Source organism: Pararge aegeria, chromosome 20, assembly GCF_905163445.1.
Source record: "Pararge aegeria chromosome 20, ilParAegt1.1, whole genome shotgun sequence".
In the NCBI taxonomy this organism is placed as follows: domain Eukaryota; kingdom Metazoa; phylum Arthropoda; class Insecta; order Lepidoptera; family Nymphalidae; genus Pararge; species Pararge aegeria.
Genome location: NC_053199.1, coordinates 10,022,837 through 10,040,213, shown reverse-complemented (window position 1 = coordinate 10,040,213; position 17,377 = coordinate 10,022,837). Strand labels below are relative to the sequence as shown.

The 17,377-nt window shown below is 36.7% G+C and overlaps 2 protein-coding genes across 2 annotated transcripts in view; both read left to right on the top strand.

Moving 5' to 3' along the window:
- Positions 1–23: 23 nt before the first annotated feature.
- Positions 24–1,182, top strand: LOC120632774. Its single transcript, XM_039902775.1, has 2 exons — positions 24–363; positions 881–1,182. Exons 1-2 carry the CDS (start codon positions 67–69, stop codon positions 1,031–1,033), a joined length of 450 nt encoding a protein of 149 aa, XP_039758709.1. The 5' UTR covers positions 24–66; the 3' UTR covers positions 1,034–1,182.
- Positions 1,183–4,468: 3,286 nt separating this feature from the next.
- The window catches only part of LOC120632650, a 28,926-nt gene continuing 16,017 nt past the window's right edge, over positions 4,469–17,377 (top strand). The window contains exons 1-2 of the mRNA XM_039902598.1: positions 4,469–4,912; positions 16,771–16,792. Of these exons, the coding sequence (XP_039758532.1) occupies positions 4,757–4,912; positions 16,771–16,792 (178 nt within the window). The 5' untranslated portion in view covers positions 4,469–4,756. The remainder of the gene's footprint in view (positions 4,913–16,770; positions 16,793–17,377) is intronic.

Sequence of the window (17,377 nt, the reverse complement as noted above, 5' to 3'; positions counted from 1 at the left end):
TATGTCAACATTGATGTCAATCGTTGTCTTGAAAATAAATTAGCCATATTTTATAACGGCTAACTGATGGCGAAAAAAATCGAGTTTAGAGATGTATCTAAGGGATTACAAAAATTAAGAGATTTTTTATTGGGTAGAAAACACGTCCTCCACGGCAGATTTACCCCACTACTAGCTCCCAGATCGCTCCCTACTCCAGACATACCAAGGGGTCCTGATTACAAATATTCTGATAAGTATTATTATCAGAGAAGCGTATATAATTCTATCCAACCTCCTGTAGTAGCACCGGTGGCGGAAGGACCACCAATTCTAAGAGATCCAACGAAGAAAGCCCCGACTGGTGGTGTTCGTGCAGACGCCGTAAGTTCTTATTTTATCAATGATTCCTGTATCTAAAACATATCCAAACATATCTTTATTATTAATTATGGGTTCAATTTAATAATTGAACCCATAATTAACTCCATAACTATATATTTTGGTCTTACAACTTGGCATTATCGCCTCAGTAAACCATGCACAGATATAGGGCTCAAGTAAGTCTAAACTGTCAATGCAAAATTGGAAGAGTTTTTAATTTCAGTAGATGGAGACATTTTCCATCAATATACAATTTCCTTTATTTCTATAAATCGGTTATTACCGGAAAACACAAATAAAATGACATTTTCTAAAAATGAATCCTAGCTAGATCGATTTATCGCCCCCGAAACCTCCTGTATACTAAATTTTATGAAAATCGTTGGAGCCGATTCCAATAATATATATACAAGAATTGCTCGTTTTAAGATATAATATATGCCGAAAATTGTGAAAGTAATTTAATAGAGAGAGAATGAGATTTCCTTTTGATGTTTTAATTACTGCGTTTTTTTAGATTACATTCAACAGCGCTCCTACTCCAGGGCCCACGTGGTGGTGGGATGGCCATTGCTACTATGAATGCGTACCAGATCCTTCTAGTCACCCTTCTCCTCAAGCAGTTGCTGATCCTTATTGCCCTCAACCAGAACAAATCTCAACGAAGTAATACTGTGATTTAAAATTTGTCTTTTGTTACAAAGTAACATGAGTAGGTACTTATTTGTAATTATTATTAATAGATAACTCTTGCAATGAAATAAACGCGTTTAAGTTAATCGCATACATTTCATACGTATTTAAACTACCTTCTTACAATATGACACATTATCCTTGCGGTATTCGTTACAAATAAACAAGATATAAAAAAAAAACGATTTTTTAATTTTGTGGCTTTGGCACATACCAACAAAATAAATGTTCGTTCGGCTTAAAATAGCATAGTTCACGAACTTTCCATATTATTACTATGGAAAGTTCGTGAACCGTACAGCCAAGAGAAAGTTATTCTCTTGGCTGTACGGTGATATACCTCTGCCTTTTCCCTATGCGAAAGAATGAAGGAAACAGGAATACTCTATCTTTTTAGGTCTAAATTATCTATTGCACTAAGATTACCACGTGACCGTGTTAAACTTCCCGCCAATAGTTCAAACGGATATCGCACGCCGCACTAGGAGGGGAGGAAACAAACGAAAAAAATTTTGCTTCTGCGGTCGGTCATACTGTGTCGCATAACTTATTATATTTATTACCTACTTGCCTACCTAACTATGGAACTAAGTGTTTTAACGCAATAAGAATCCACGCGAGGAAAATAATTTATTTTCATGGAATGCTACAAGCATTCAAGGAAATTACCATAGAGTCAAGGATGCTTTCGTAACTCAATAACTTTGTCTTCAAAATAATGTATTATGCATTCCGTTGTGATCTTATCGCGATAAAGAAGGTTCTATACCTCAAAAGCAAACGAAGGAATCCTTATTAGATTACTTTTGTCTATCTGTTTGTTTGTCTGTCATGAACCTTTTTTCAGGCAAGCGTGGGCGAAATTAACAAATACCTATTTTTTAAATTCAACTACAAGTTAGCCCTTGACTGTAATCTCACCTCCAGCAGGTAAGTGATAATGTAGTCTAAGATGTTAACGAGCTAACCTTTTTAGGGTATGGCAGTTATATTAAGCCCATAGCCCTTATCGGTCTCTACGCAACATCGTACCGTACTCGTACAACTTCTACGTCGGTAGGAAGGTAAGAAGCCACAGCCGAAGCCTCTTGCAGGACCCAAAAAGAGAAATTTCAGAAATTATTTGAATTCCGGCCAAGGATCAAGCTCGGGACCTCCCATTAAAACCACAGCACCGTCAACAACCCTCTACCTATCAGCAATTCCTTCGAGCTTTGAATAAGTCTGACTTCGGAGTCAAAGCAAACAAATGATACGGTGTTTTAAGCAGCATATTTGTTGACACTTGCCCTTTGATCTAGAATTATAAAATTCGGCAAGAAGCTATGATTTATAGTAAATAGAGTACAAGCTGATCAAATAAAGGTATAAATCCAAAAAACGTTACTAATTATGTTAATTATTTTGTCTTATTTACTACAATTGGAATGTGGAATTGCGATTTCGCATCGGTAAACGCAGCGTCGATTTCACAACGATGAGGTGGGAAGATAACATCAAACGAGTTGCAGAGAGCCGCTGGACCCAAGTGGCACGAGACCTTGGTATTTTGAACTCGCTACGAAAGACCTATGCCCAGCAATGGACATCCATTAAATCTAATACCTCCTTGATATAGTGTACCTACTTAATTTTTTTTTAATTCTAAATTCAAATATTTATGCGTAATATTGTTAACGTGGTGATGATGATGATTAATATAACTAATTATTTGACACTATTCGATATTCAAATACAAACGCCTCCACAACACCTGTCTATCTGTTAAAACGCGATACACTTAAGAGCTACCTACTGACGGTGTTCCCATTACCGATGTACCAACCCATTATCAGGCCACTGCAGGGCACGGGTCTCCTCTCAGAATCAGGAGGGCTTAGGTAATAGTCCACGACGCTGGCCAAGTGCGGATTAATATATTTTGTGGACGTTATGGAGAATTCTCAGGCATGCATGTTTTCACCAGTAAAGCAAGTGATATTTTAAATTCTTTAAATGAATAACGCACCCAAATCAGCCTTTATGTGTACATTTGGTTAAAGATAAAAGGTATCTTTGTTCAGGCTGGTCAAAATGATGTATAATCTGGTGTCGGTATAAGCTGGAGTAGGAATTCAAAATGACAGGAACCCAGAAAAGGAAGGTTATATAAAATGGCGGGAAAAATAGAGGTACCGAGAAGTACAGCCAGAAGTGTCAAGGGAAGAAAGATTAAAGAAGTTATCTTGTTGTAGTTAATTAAAAGTGTGCTATAAGTTCAGATAGATAGATGTTTGAGTTTATAATGTGCTATGTTGTAATTAGAGATACTAAAACGATTAAACGTTGTAAGATATGCATATGGGGTTTCAGTCCGACTAACTAAGTTTAAAATATTGTGTATAGTGATCGAACTCTGTCTATCTGTAAGCACTAGGCTATCATTGCTAACTTACGCTTTAATCAAAAGAACTCAACTAGCTCAAACACCTGTGTCATAGTTTAAACTTCATTAATCTTTAGTTAAGGAGCCGACTCTACCGCTCATGAGTAGTGATTACTTAGGCTTAATCTCTTCTCCGCCGTAGAGTGCGGTACAGGCGGCACCGTATTTATAAATGCCTCAAAGAGTTTCAATATAAATGCGCGTCGCATTGAAAACCTCATCTTCTTTCTGCGGTCTTACAATAAATCATACTTTTTTGAACGCTACACGTTTTGCCTATTGATTGTCTGTAGCGTGCACAGAGGGTATGGAGATTTACTTCATTTTATATCATTTGCATACCCTGTGCATACCCTGCACTCCACTGATTGTCTGAACGAACGAAGTAAATGGAATACACTCTAGCAAGTTGGATAACGAGTGTTCCGTATTTTTGAGTTTTTGATCCTCTAGATCATCAGCCACAGCAGAAAAAAATTTCATTCAACATTCAAATATTTATGCATAATATTTGTTTAATATTTTTTTTAATGCATATAATAATTTGTAAAATTGATATTTCCTCCAAGTGTAAAGAAAACACTAAGTAAAAATAGTAATAAAAATTATAAAATCATAATATTTCTATCAACCTACCTAATTTATCGGTTTTATCTATTAAAATCCCAGAAGCTATTTTCAAAGGTTACAGTGCCTAGATGACTAAAAAAAGGTCTATATAGGTCTATATATCTATAGTTCGGTCTATACATTTGGATTCAACCTGTGGAAAGACTTTATTTGATTTCGATAAATATGAATTACAATTATCGCGACCTTGAGGATTTCAGGGAACAAGTCGGCTCAGAATCCGTTTAGCAAAAATGAAATTATTACAAACGTCAAAAACATAACGTCAGTTTCAAAAATATTATTTTAGTCCACAAATGAAATAATGTCTCAAATATTTACGATTTATGGTAGCTTTAATCTCTAGTAAGATAGTTTTATCTTGCGCTGACTGTACAAGAGCTATCATGAGCGCATGAGCAAAACAGCCCAGCCGTTCAGTACCTCCGGTGTCACTGTTTTCCGCACACGCATTATTTGTTAATCAGCAGGAAAATCAGTTATGACTGAATCCTGCTTCAAATTCCCGCCAAGAAGCCGTTAACTGGCTACGAAAACATTTTACGGTAGTTAACGATCCGTGTTGTAAAAACGCGAGGTTGTTTATGACTTTAACGCGGTTGTGAATAGAAACCACCTGTGTGACTCTTTTACTACGGCACCAGAATGAGAGACGAGTCAGATACTACCGCCCTGAATGAAAGGATAGCGGAGTTCCGGAGTGACCCGGAGAAGCTCCGGCAGGCAACCGAATTCGTAGACGAGCTCATACAGCAGGCAAAAAAAGAGGCCGAACTAAAACAGAAAGAGAAAAATAAATTCGTAAGTATTAATGTGTAATTAAATATGGAAAAACCCATAAACAAATATACCTACCAGAATTTAAGGAATTGATAGGGCGGTAAGTGTTCTAATGGAGTAGTGCTAAATGCGACATAGTTTCTTCGCAAACGCTATCTTAATCTTCAATGAAAACGGTTATTTGCATGTTTTCTAAATTTTTGGGTAGTTCTTATAACGGATCAAAATGAGATTGGATAAAATAATGTTTTCTATTATTTATGCCAGTTATTAATAAATAGTTGCATGTTCCAAGCTATCTTTCAGCGTCGTCGTCATGAAATCGGAATTCAAATTTTTATATATTGTTCCATTGTTTCTATTTGATTTCAGTTTGATAAATCTTAGTTTGTTTAAATGTGTTTATTCTTGAGATATTATATTTACAAGGTTTTTTTTTGTTATATATACGAGACATAACTTGAGATAGATTTAATTATTAATAAATAAAAATAAAAAACGTCTCATTTTGACCTAAAATTAAAATAGGAACTACCCACTTAAATTTCACTTGGACCGTTACGGTATCCACTCATATTTTAATGGCTTTAAGGACAGGTAATCAATAGCATCTCGCTTCTAGGTCCGCCTACGTTCCTTTGTGCATTCAAATTATGATCTTATTTAAATAATATTTTTTGGCTCTGTAGACTGTATGAGCGATATACAACGTGTAAATGAAAACCGAAATAATACTTCTCAGGCTTTAGAGGTACATTATGTACTGTCTGAGACGTATTTGTGAAACCGAAAACCTAATAGAATTTGAGTAAACCACTGCCAAAGTTTTTAATGAAAGAAATCAGATACAGCCCTAACATCACATACAAAATTAAAATCGAGTGACTCCTGTCACTGTATTAGATACGCGTCGCGTGGCGTAGGTACTATGCGCGTGTTGGTCTTTTATCTTCTATATAGTTATCATAAGTAAACTGGAAAATAATATTGAAAATGAAATTTGAAAATGTTCTTAACTTATGCATCCCTCAATATTATTTCGTAATTCTGTTACACGTTGTATAGAGAATTTTTATTCTTAACGCACTTCCATATTAAAATCAGCCTTGGTGGGTGGGTTTGGGTCGGCGAAAAATTAACCGTTGTTTAAGATAAGAACTTATATTTGCTATATGGCGATAATAATAAAAATAAACGCGGAAATTCTTTAAAAAATGGGCTTTTCTTCTTTGCCTTTTAGCTTTTAGATGTGGCAAATTGGCACTTTGCACTTTGCAGTAATGGTATACCAAGATATATTTAGTTTAAAAGAGCAGCTTTGAGCCACAGAGAGTGTTACGTATAAGCGTTCTAACATTTTCCGTTGAGCTAAATTTTCTTTTGTATTTATTCGTATTTCGTGACTTGATGAAAATATAGAATTCGAAAAATCCAAGAGTAAAGAAAACTATATGGATTTATGGACAACCATTCTTAATTTTTTGTCGTTAACAAATCGGCTTTGTCAGACATCCGAGAGATCCTGGGGGTACCTATGTCGATCGATGGTATCGTTGACAATAAATGTTCTCTATTTTTCATAGCTTAACGCACTCATAACACGACCACCACATTTACTGTAAATATTGGCAGTCCTTAGCTTAATTAAAAAGGTAATATTTTCGTTACACGACTTCAATGCTTTTTCATTGCTTCAAGCGGAGCGAAGCTAAGCTAATTTATATCTTTCGTTAAGCATAGCTGTGCAAAAGGACTGTTTGAATCCTCTTTGGCTATTCAGTTCATCAGCGGGGAGGAACTAAATATTTGACTCATTACTAAGCTCACAATATGTACGTCTATCGTACGTAGCTCAGGAAAAGAAAGCTGTTGCATAATCAATTTTTTTGAAATTATTTTATTAACTACGCTATAGATTATAAACGCGAAAGTAAAGTATTCCTGTTACTACTAAATAATTCAAAGGAAAATGATAAAGGAAGAACATAAATAAGAACTTCAAGTTTCGAAAATTTTGTCCGCCCACCCGACTTTTACAAGTGAATTTTAAAGTTGCTTTTGTTATTTTACGTATAAGTGCATAGATTAGCTATGTTTTGATAAAGCTATAAAGGGCAATATTTGTGAGATTAGTGGACGGCGATCGGCTCTCGTTTATCTGATAAATATTTTGAAATATAGGTATGCGAGAGTGATACTAAGTTGTTTGATCGATATTCCGCGCTCTACATTTGAGGGCGTGGGCTGGATAGGTCATAAACAATAATAAAGCTAGATTATAGTTATAATACAAAAAATGTTAATTAAGTATGAAATAGGCATTATATAAAACAAATATTTAAAACGTCAATTCTGTCTGTTTATAGCGACTAGACGCTATCTATGTATGAAAAGTAACATTTAATAGAGGTTTTGCATTACAATAGTTTCGATGATGATTTTGGATGGTACGTACTTTGTCTGCTAGAGTAATGTATGTAGGTAGGTACCTAACCACGTCAAATAACAGATTTTTAGGACGGACAGACAGGCGAACGGAAATATGGACTTGACGATACCTACTTTAAGGGATTGCTGATTACAGAACCCTCAGTGGCGTGCACTGGGTTTCTTACCGGGGTATACATACAGCAGGAAAATTGCATAAAATGGAAAAAATCCTCCTCTTATAATTAGTGTTGCCCAAATGCAAGAACAAGACGAGACTTAGCCAGTCTTGGTCTTGGTCTTGCGCCAATACACCTGGTCTTGGTCTTGGTCTTGGTCTTGCGCTCCCAGTCTTGGTCTTGGTCTTGGTCTTGCAGCAAGAGTCTTGCAAGTCTTGCAATTACCTATTAGTCTATTACTATTTATTAAAGTTTACTTTAAATCTTAGAAAAACGTATTAGAATTGGAACATTGTGAGCTTGAATTAACATAGCCATAGTAAAGATCAAGCAGATTAATAAGAAGAAGAAGATTTGATAAGAAATTCGAAAAATCAACTGACCTATATGTCGTTTTCCATGGAAGTAACTGTTTCTTAATAAACATACCTACTACTAAATATTACCTACTTGTACAGACGCGACCCGTGAATAAAATATATGTAAAGAATTAGTGCCAATCACTATTCTTTACATATAAGTGAATGTTTTGGCGTGCATCTATACTAATATTATAAAGCTGAAGAGTTCGTTTGTATGTTTGATGACAGAAGTTTTAAAATAAATAAATAAATCCTGAACGTCACTATACCTCCAAAGTTACTATTCCTCGTGGACGAAGTCGCGGGCACAGCTAGTAAATACTTACTCTCATCATCTCTCTCAGAGATATTCGAACACTTTTTTGCTATTTTTTCTTGTAAAAACTTAAGAAATATAATGACTAAATGTACAATAATAGTACCTAAGTAATTAGTTTAAAACCATATAATAATCAATATTATAATTACTTACTAGAATGAATTATTATGACATCTACTACCTATCCTCACCATTTTATCCTAATCATAATACTACTTGCGTGATCAGTATAATGTATTCATTTTCATTCTAAGCACTCTGAAACTTATTTATTCTTTGGAACACCTGTAGGTACTCTTAAAATTCGAAATTATTTTGCATGAATAGTGTCAAATGTTATGATTTCGGCGCGGCGGCAACGATTGTTTTAGATTTCAAAAGAAGCCGCCGGCGCGTGTATCATAACCATGTACTTCCGAAAAGCGGCAAATTTCTTTGAGAAGTAAGTACAAAACCTTTGATGCCGCATTATCAAAGTGCCGATGGTTAAAACATAACTATGCATGCACTCAGTTTGATTTTAATAGATATTTTTTTATTCGCTATGTTTATGGTATTAGTCGTAATGCGCTTAGGTCCAGTTTTTCATATTCTTTGATATAGTTTTTTGCGTCTCATAGAATTCCTAAGCGTACCTACCTACCTATACACCGAACTGTTACACCTAACTACTCCGTGAAATAGCGCTAAGTCCTAGCTGCAAGACGCAAGAGTCTTGCAGGCTATGTCTTGTTCTTGCTCAAGTCTTGCACGGTCAGTCTTGGTCTTGGTCTTGCTAAAAATACGCGGTCTTGTTCTTGGTCTTGGTCTTGCAAAAACGCAAGAACAAGACCAAGACTGCAAGAAAAAGACTGAATTTGGGCAACACTACTTATAATGCAGTGCTTTTGTGCATGTATGATGTGCACGCCACTGAGAACCCTTAGTGTTATTTAAATCAAAACAAGGCTCTCTACGATCTGCTTCTATTCTAGAGTATTTCGGACACATGCCAGGAAAGACGGAGATAATCTTGAGAAACTTGTAGTCACAGGCAAAGTGGAAGGTAAAAGATTACGTGGCCGCAGTCCGATACGTTGGTCTGACGAGATTCGCTGCCCACTCGACACTACCATCTACGATGCTGCCCAAGTTGCTGGCGATAGAAACAAATGGCCAACTATCGTGGAAAAGAAAGTCATGGATTTAGGTCACGACTGAAGGTGGTGGAGTAGTGTTATTAAATTGAATATTCATCATCATCTTCATTAACCCATTACAGGGCTCGTGTCTCCCCTCCATAAGAGCAGGATTTTAGGCCCTAGTCTACCACGCTTGCCAAGTGCGGATTGGTAGACTTCACACGCCTTTGTAAAATTATGGAGAACTCTCAGGTATGCAGGTTTCCTCACGATGTTTTCCTTCACCAAATTTAAATTGAATATTATTATTGTTGCCATTAGTTGCCTGGTAGAAATCGCTATGAAGCGATAAGGCGGCCAAATTGTACACGTTGTTAATTGTTATGTTATACTTATTTTATGTACTATTTGTGGTGTGCAATAAAAGTATATTCATTAATTCATTCATTATTGTAAAAATTTAATTGATTGCCTGGTAAAGGGAAACATTGCGAGGGAACCTAAATGCCTGAGAGTTCTCCATAACACCCTAAAAGGTGTGTGAAGTCCACACTTGACCAGCGTTGTGGGCTACGTCCCAAAATCCTCCTTATATTTAGAGGAGATTCGTGCTATGGAGTGGGCCGGCTATGGGTTGATAATGATAGTGTATTATTACGTTTCAATATTTAGATTTTGTTACTGTGACCACTGAAATTGGTAGTGCATAGCAAAAACAAAACGCTTTTACGTGCAATGTGGGACCTAAATCGATCCTGCCCGGTCTTTTTATAGCTTCGTTTGTAAACTTTACTCCGTAAACCAATTAAACGGTATTGGAAATTGATTAGGTTTTATTGCCATTCGAACTGTTCAATGTTGACTAATATAATTACTCGGTATCGTTCGTTCGCTCAAATAGTTTGGGCGCTTTGCAAGCTGCCAGTAGCTCATGCTGGAGGGGCGCGCGTCGGCTACTTCAAAGACTAAGCATGTACTGTACACCCGTATACATTAGTGCGTTGCAATTCGGAAAATTCAGATGACGATCGAGTCTCGTCTCAGAGTGAGAAGGGTTAAAGGCCGAAGTCCACCACTCTGCTGGTTTAGTGGGGATTGGTAGACTGCACTCACCTTTGAGAAAATTATGGAGAATCCTCGGGCATGCACGTTTCCCCAAGATGTTTTCCTTCACCGTAGAGGCACGAAAAGTTAGAGGTGCATGCCAGAAATCGAACTCGCTCCGCCAGAAATGGAAGCCGAAGCCTTACCACTTAGGCTATTACCGCTTCAGACTAATACGTATACTACATAGTATATTTATTATATTGATCTTTCGTTGTTACATTATTGTAATTAATGTAAAAAGGCGTTAAAATGCAGTACCAAATTATGAAATGATGTACCTATTTATTTATTTTTATAGTCTCAAAAGCCTATGGGTGCATGCGCACTGTTGTAGCGGACGAACTGTATAGGTATGGGTGATAGTTTCAATATGAATACGATGCAATTGCCTCGTTAATTTAGTAGTTACGGCATGGTTGACTTCGTATAACAACGTCCAGGATCATTAACAGGTTAGCCGTAGGAGATCTTTTTATGACAGAACTCGTCTGAGTAGACTCGTCCGGGGATGTAGGTACCTACTACCGCCATTGCTGTTACAGGCATACTAGGCTAATAAGAAGGCTCAGAGTCACTCAGCGGGCGATGGAGAGAGCTATGCTCGGAGTATCTCTACGTGATAAAATCAGAAATGTGGAGATCCGTAGAAGAACCAGAGTCACCGACATAGCTCATCGAGTCGCGAAGCTGAAGTGGCAAGTTCGGCGGCGGGATGGCCGTTAGGTCCCAAGGTGCTGGAATGGCAGCCCCGTACTGGTAATCGCAGCGTTGGTTGACCCCCGACTAGGTGGGCGGACGACATTAGGCGCGTCGCAGGTAGCCGCTGGATTCATGCGGCACAACCGGCAACCGTGGAATTTGGAACTCCTTTCAAAAGACCTATGTCCAGCAGTGGACGTCTATCGGTTGATTTGATGAGGCTTAACACCTACGCCTCAGGTTGGAGGACAGGTTGGTGGCACTTTGTAGGACGTATGCCTTGTAGGTATGCCCTTCAAAGAGCTGATCTGTTTATAGACAATGGGCTTCTTCTTACTTTCAGGTGGAAAGTCTGCTTAGTCTATCAATTATTAGTATGAAATTACGTGATAAAAAGAGTTCAAACCTGCCAATCTGCATCGGAACAGCTTGGCGGTTCAATACTCTAATTATCTCTCTTATACAAGAGAGATCGCTTGTGCCTAGAAGTGGGACATTAATAGGAAGATGATAAGATGATAATGTAAATGGAATTGAAATGAAATTTTATATTTGCCCACAAAATCGCTTACAATTGTATACAAAAATATATCTAACAAAAAGCATGTGGACAAATAGGTTTGCGCCTCAGCACGAAGCCGCAGCGAGCTGCGTCGCTGGTTTTCAGGGGGACCCTGTGTGCTCACAGACGTGTTTGCGACTGCTTCATCCATACAAAACCTTAAGTCTATCCCTACTAATATTATAAATGTCAATGTAAGTTTGTTTGTTACGCTTTCACGCAAAAACTGCTTAACCGATCCTAATGAAACTTTGTACACATATTTTTGGAAGTGTTAGAAGTAATATAGAATACTTTTTATCCCGACATTAAGCTCGGTTCTTTTGGGAGAGGGGATAAAGTGTTTGATGATTTTACACCATAACTCCGACCAATAACCATAAATTCGGTTATAACCATAAAATATAACCGATTTAAATAATTATTTTTGTACTGTAGAGGTTTTGTTCCGATGAATGTGGTTGGAGATAGAGGACACAATTCCTCAGCGGACAGCAGCAAACCCCTCATTTAAGGCTTAGCGATACTGAATACTTTAATTTTTTTAGAACTTCAACTAAATTGAATGCCACATCAAAAAACAAAATCAAACACAGACGAAGTCACGGGCAACAGCTAGTCTATATATATAAAAGAGAAAGTGTGTGGGTATGTTCCGTATAGGCTCCGAAACGGCTGGACCGATTTCAATGAAACTTTCAGGGAATCTCCGGATTGACTTGGCGAGTAATCCTGTAAAGTTTGGTAACGATCGGAGCACTCCTATTTTGGAACTGTCAAATATAGCTTTTATTTACTATGATGATATTCTATTGTTGGGTGTACATGGGTGTAGATAATGATCTTCACCCGTTTGAGAAGAATAGAAGAGAATGAATACGGAGAGAAATAAATGATTTAATATATTATGAGACTTAAATTATAAATTTAATGATGTAAGTTTATTGTTTAAAGCGAAGGCGAAGCGGGCTGGGTACACTAGTAATAAATAAAAATAAATTTAAAAATAAAACACGGTACGAAATTTAAAATTTACAGAGCTAAACCAAGAAGCTTACCACAAAGTCGGGCAGTGTCCATGGTAACGCTAGATACGCCGACTGTACAAACGCCAGAAATAAAGTACGGCCCTGCTACTATAGTGTTTTTCACACACTAACGCATACGGAAAAATAACTGTTTCAAAGAATAGCCTCATTAATGTTGATTTAAAATCTACTAAAAGGAGACGTAGGTACTTATATCAGAGACGTTTTTACCTAAGTGACTAAAGGCATATGGGGTGGCAATCTGTTAAGGGTGGCAGGGGTGTCGATAATAAATTAAGTTACTGATTCTTAGGGACATTCCATCCTACTAATATTCTAAATGCGAAAGCTTGTAAGGATGGATAGATGGATGTGTATTGCTCTTTCACGCAAAACGTACTGAACCAATTTGAATGAATTTTAGAATGGAGATAGATTATACTCTGGATTAACAAAAAGGCTGCTTTTTATCCCGGGTAAATGTGCAGTTCCCAAAGGATTCGAGAAAAACCAAAATAAACGCTTATAAAGGCGCGGTTAACATCTTGTATTTAATATTTAAATGCTGTAAAGATTTTATATTCTCAGGCAATACCAGTCAATATTACTACATAATACCTGGTTAGCTTCATTTCCTACTGCGTATAAAACAGTGTGCCATATCGCTTAATAGCGATCTCTGCCAGGCAACATTATTAGGAAAAATAAGAGGAGACCACTGTTTAATTGTGATGTCTCAATAAAAGTCATTACAATTAATTAGGGTTGGCAATATTTTTTAAGAATGTTAATTAACAATAATAATTTTAAGTACTTAATATAATATTTAAGTCGTGAATTCGTGATACTTTTATACTTTTAGACCCTTCCCAAATTACTTTGAATATACGTTTTATACCGTCAGCCTTAGTTAGTTAGACATCAAGTTTATGTATTAACGATTACGAATACATGTTCTCACTTAGCAAGTTTTTGCAGATAGAGTGGTACTAACTAGCCAAGACCCAAGTTGGCAGGTTAGAGAAAATTCGTAAAATATACTTTCCTAGTTGCCCCCGCTGGGAATCGAACGCCCGACTTCCCACTCAAAAAAAAGCGCACATCACTGCGCCTCTGAGCACGTACAAAAATGTCATAGTTAAAGGATTTTGAAAAGGCACCCCTATAAAGGCCGATAGAACGATAGATTGCAGACACCAATTCACTCTAATCTCGCTGACAAGCTGTAGGTATCCCCAAACCTCTATTCAGTGGGCATTCTATTATAAACTTTTCTATTTATACCGAATAATAGGTAAGACGATGGAAGTCGATTGATTAATCGATTGATTAATGTAGACGTAGTCATTTGGAAAGGGGATTTTAGGGCACACCACTCTAAAAATTATAATTCTTACTCGGTTTATGGAAATAGTAAGCTATTGCTGTCTTCGTCCGCGTTTAATACGGTCTTTTACAAATCCCGTGGGAACTGTTTTAGACTATTACACATAGTATGTTACTTTCCGTCCTTTCAAATAAAAAAAAAGTTTGCTTGGTCAGGGAGAGAAGCAATAACAAACAAACAAACACACTTACGCATTTATAATATTATTAAGGATATTAGTTTCAAATAACTTAAAGTAAAAAAAAAATAATGACAACCCTAACTACTAATTTTGACTTCATTCCGTTCTTCAAAACATATTATATGTGCGTGCTTTTAAAGACTTGTATATTATTAATTATTGTTTTAATATTATCTAAAACCTTGTTAGTTGTTTTCATAACACTTGGTCGTACTTGTAATGTGGACCTTACTACATAGATAGAAGGCTCATAATCTAAGATATTCGGAGCACGTGTATTTCGGACTATATTATCACGACTATATATAAGACTTAGCGATACTGAATACTATAAATTTTTTAGATCTACAACTAAATCTATTGCCATTCCAATGCTATGGTTATATAATACATTTAGGTATTATTATCCTGAATACTGTCACATCGGCACACCATTCAATTTCCAAATAATCTTAAATAGTCAAAAGTTGTCCCTAAAAATATTTGCACGAGGTTATTTAAAGGATGTTGACCTTTTTCTGCCCGCAATGGGGAAAACATGCATACTGCATATTTATAAACATGAACGTAATATGTAGATGCAAAAAAAGGCAAAGCAGATCTGCGCGCTCCTACCTTGGAAGGAAACGTATAACAACTTGGGTACTTTTGGTTAAATATTTATTAGAGAGATAAATATAAAGTACCGAACCGCACTTCTAACCTTATTACCTTAGTATCTATGGTAGAAAGTGTACCTAGATATAATGTCCTAAGTATTATTAGCTTTCCGCGACTTCGTCCAGGTACAATTTCTGATAAGTAAGTTTATCCCATACAAACTTAATCTACGATCCGCGGCGTCGAATCGCTCGCCCATTGCGTTGGACTCCTAAGGGTCATAGCATGGAATTGTTCCCACTACGCCGATTCCCACGAATACGCCGCTCTTCCCTACTGCCATGACGCCGCGCCTACTAGCTCCTATACATGCGTTGGCACGACACCGCTGCCAGCTTCCACGGTAGGTTTCACTACGTCACTTTCGCATCCGAGTAACTACCTGGTTTAATATTTTGTGTCTACGTCTATTTATTCACTCGCGTTAAATTTAACTATGATTTGTTTGTAATCGAAAGAGTGCCATCTAGTTACAATACTAGGAATCGGTAAATCTCATACAAGACTGTTACTGCCACACCCAAACCCACTTCCGCTTCTCCACAAAGGGCTGAATTAATCTCTAACTCTTGAAGAATGAATTAATAGGAAGGTGATGTTAAATAACCTGAAGCCTGCTCAAGATACCCTATGCTTTCACAAAAAACTGCACTAAAATATTTCCGATTACAATGTAGTAAGTAGTCGGATTCGAAAATATTTTTTTTTCCAGGGTATAATGCGTGAAACATAAAACAAACGCTTTATTAGCTTGATTAATGAGCTTTATTATTATATTATGAATGATATGAAAAAATGAGTTCGCGGCGGCCTTATTTAAGCCAATAGATCGGTAGACCGTAGACATCAATTTACCCTAATCCCATTGACAAGCTGTAATTATCTCCAAACCACTATTCAGTGGGGATTCTATTTAAGCATTTTCTATTTATAGCTCATGCGTAATCCTGAAGAGGATACAATCCGTAATCCATTTAAGAATGATCTTTGTATATTTATGCAACGACTTGTAAATGAAAACGGAAATAATACTTCACAGGCTGTAGAGGTGCATTATGTTCTGTTTCTGAGACTTATCTGTGAAACCGAAAACCTAATAGTTTTTGAGTAAACCACTGCCATAGTTTATACTGAACATGCAAAATTTAAATCATTTGACTCCTGTCTCTTTATTAGGTACGCGTAGAGTAGCGTAGATACTATGCGTGTGCCGGTCTTTTATCTTTAATAGGGTTGTCAAATGTAAATACTTAGAATGTTTTAAATTCGTTGGTATGGAAAAACAAAAATATTTTAAACACCAAATAAATAAAGGTCTAAATGTGTATGATTTGCCAAATATCATAATCATGATTTGATGATACGCGTTGGTTGGCCTGAATCATCCGTTGTATTTGGATTATACGTGATAACACGCGGTCTGAAAAATGAAACGTTGATACGGTTACCGTGATCGGATTTGACAAATGATACGCACTTGGATCTAGCTTCATGAAATTGCATTTATTCCCATGTAGGTATAATCTACGCCATAAAAGAATAGATTGCATAGTGTCGTGCATATTTCCATCTCTGGTGATGCCCGTCTTCTTTAATTACGCGGGGTAAATCTACTTACTCTATTGTATTTTATCAGTGTCTTCTAGGTTGACAATCAATGCCCGTTTTACTATAATAATATTATCTATTTCAGCAGCTTTTTCAAATAGCGTTCAGAAATAAAATTTTGTGTTTCATTGCATCTTTCATTTTGTAATTATGAATTGCCGGCTACTGCATTCGAAGAGAAAACTAATTTAAGCTTGGAAATAAAATGAGATTTTAATTTGCTTTTTTCCTTGTTTCAGGAATCACAAGACTCGGGAACTGGTAAGTACGAAAAACTCAGCGCACTTTTCTTCAATTTTCTTAACTGTATTTGCTACTGAACGGCTATATCATCTATATGATTTCATAGACTTTGAATATTTTAAATTTATAACTTTGCTTCATAGTATTTTCCACGCAGATTTTGTATTTTTTTTTTCATTTTCTTTATCATCAGCGCATTACCGACCAACTGTTGGGCACAGGCCTCTTCTCTCTCACGAGACCCACCACGCTGCCCACGGTTGTAGGGTTTTTGCGATTTTTATTACTGTGTCACAAGATATTACTAAATAAATATACTATGACAATACAAACATCGCCATCCAATCCCAAAGTAAACGTAGCTTGTGTTAATATACATAAATACTTATAATATACAAGGAAACACCCAGGCAATGAAAAAAATTCATTTTCATAACACAACCATTTTCCAGTAGTGAGAATCGAAACCACAGCCTTGGACTCAGAAAGAAGGGTCTCGGCCCGCTGCGCCAATCGCCAGTAAAATAAAAATATTAGTGATAATAACTTGGACTGATAGCTTAACGAGTTCTCCGTAGTCTAGAGTACGGCTAAGAAGTCGGC

Excerpts from the sequence above, each read along its gene's own strand:
- LOC120632774 (XM_039902775.1), top strand. The coding sequence starts at position 67 with ATGGCGAAAAAAATCGAGTTTAGAGATGTATCTAAGGGATTACAAAAA. Across the intron at positions 364-880 it reads GTGGTGTTCGTGCAGACGCC|ATTACATTCAACAGCGCTCC; the intron begins GTAAGTTCTTAT and ends GCGTTTTTTTAG.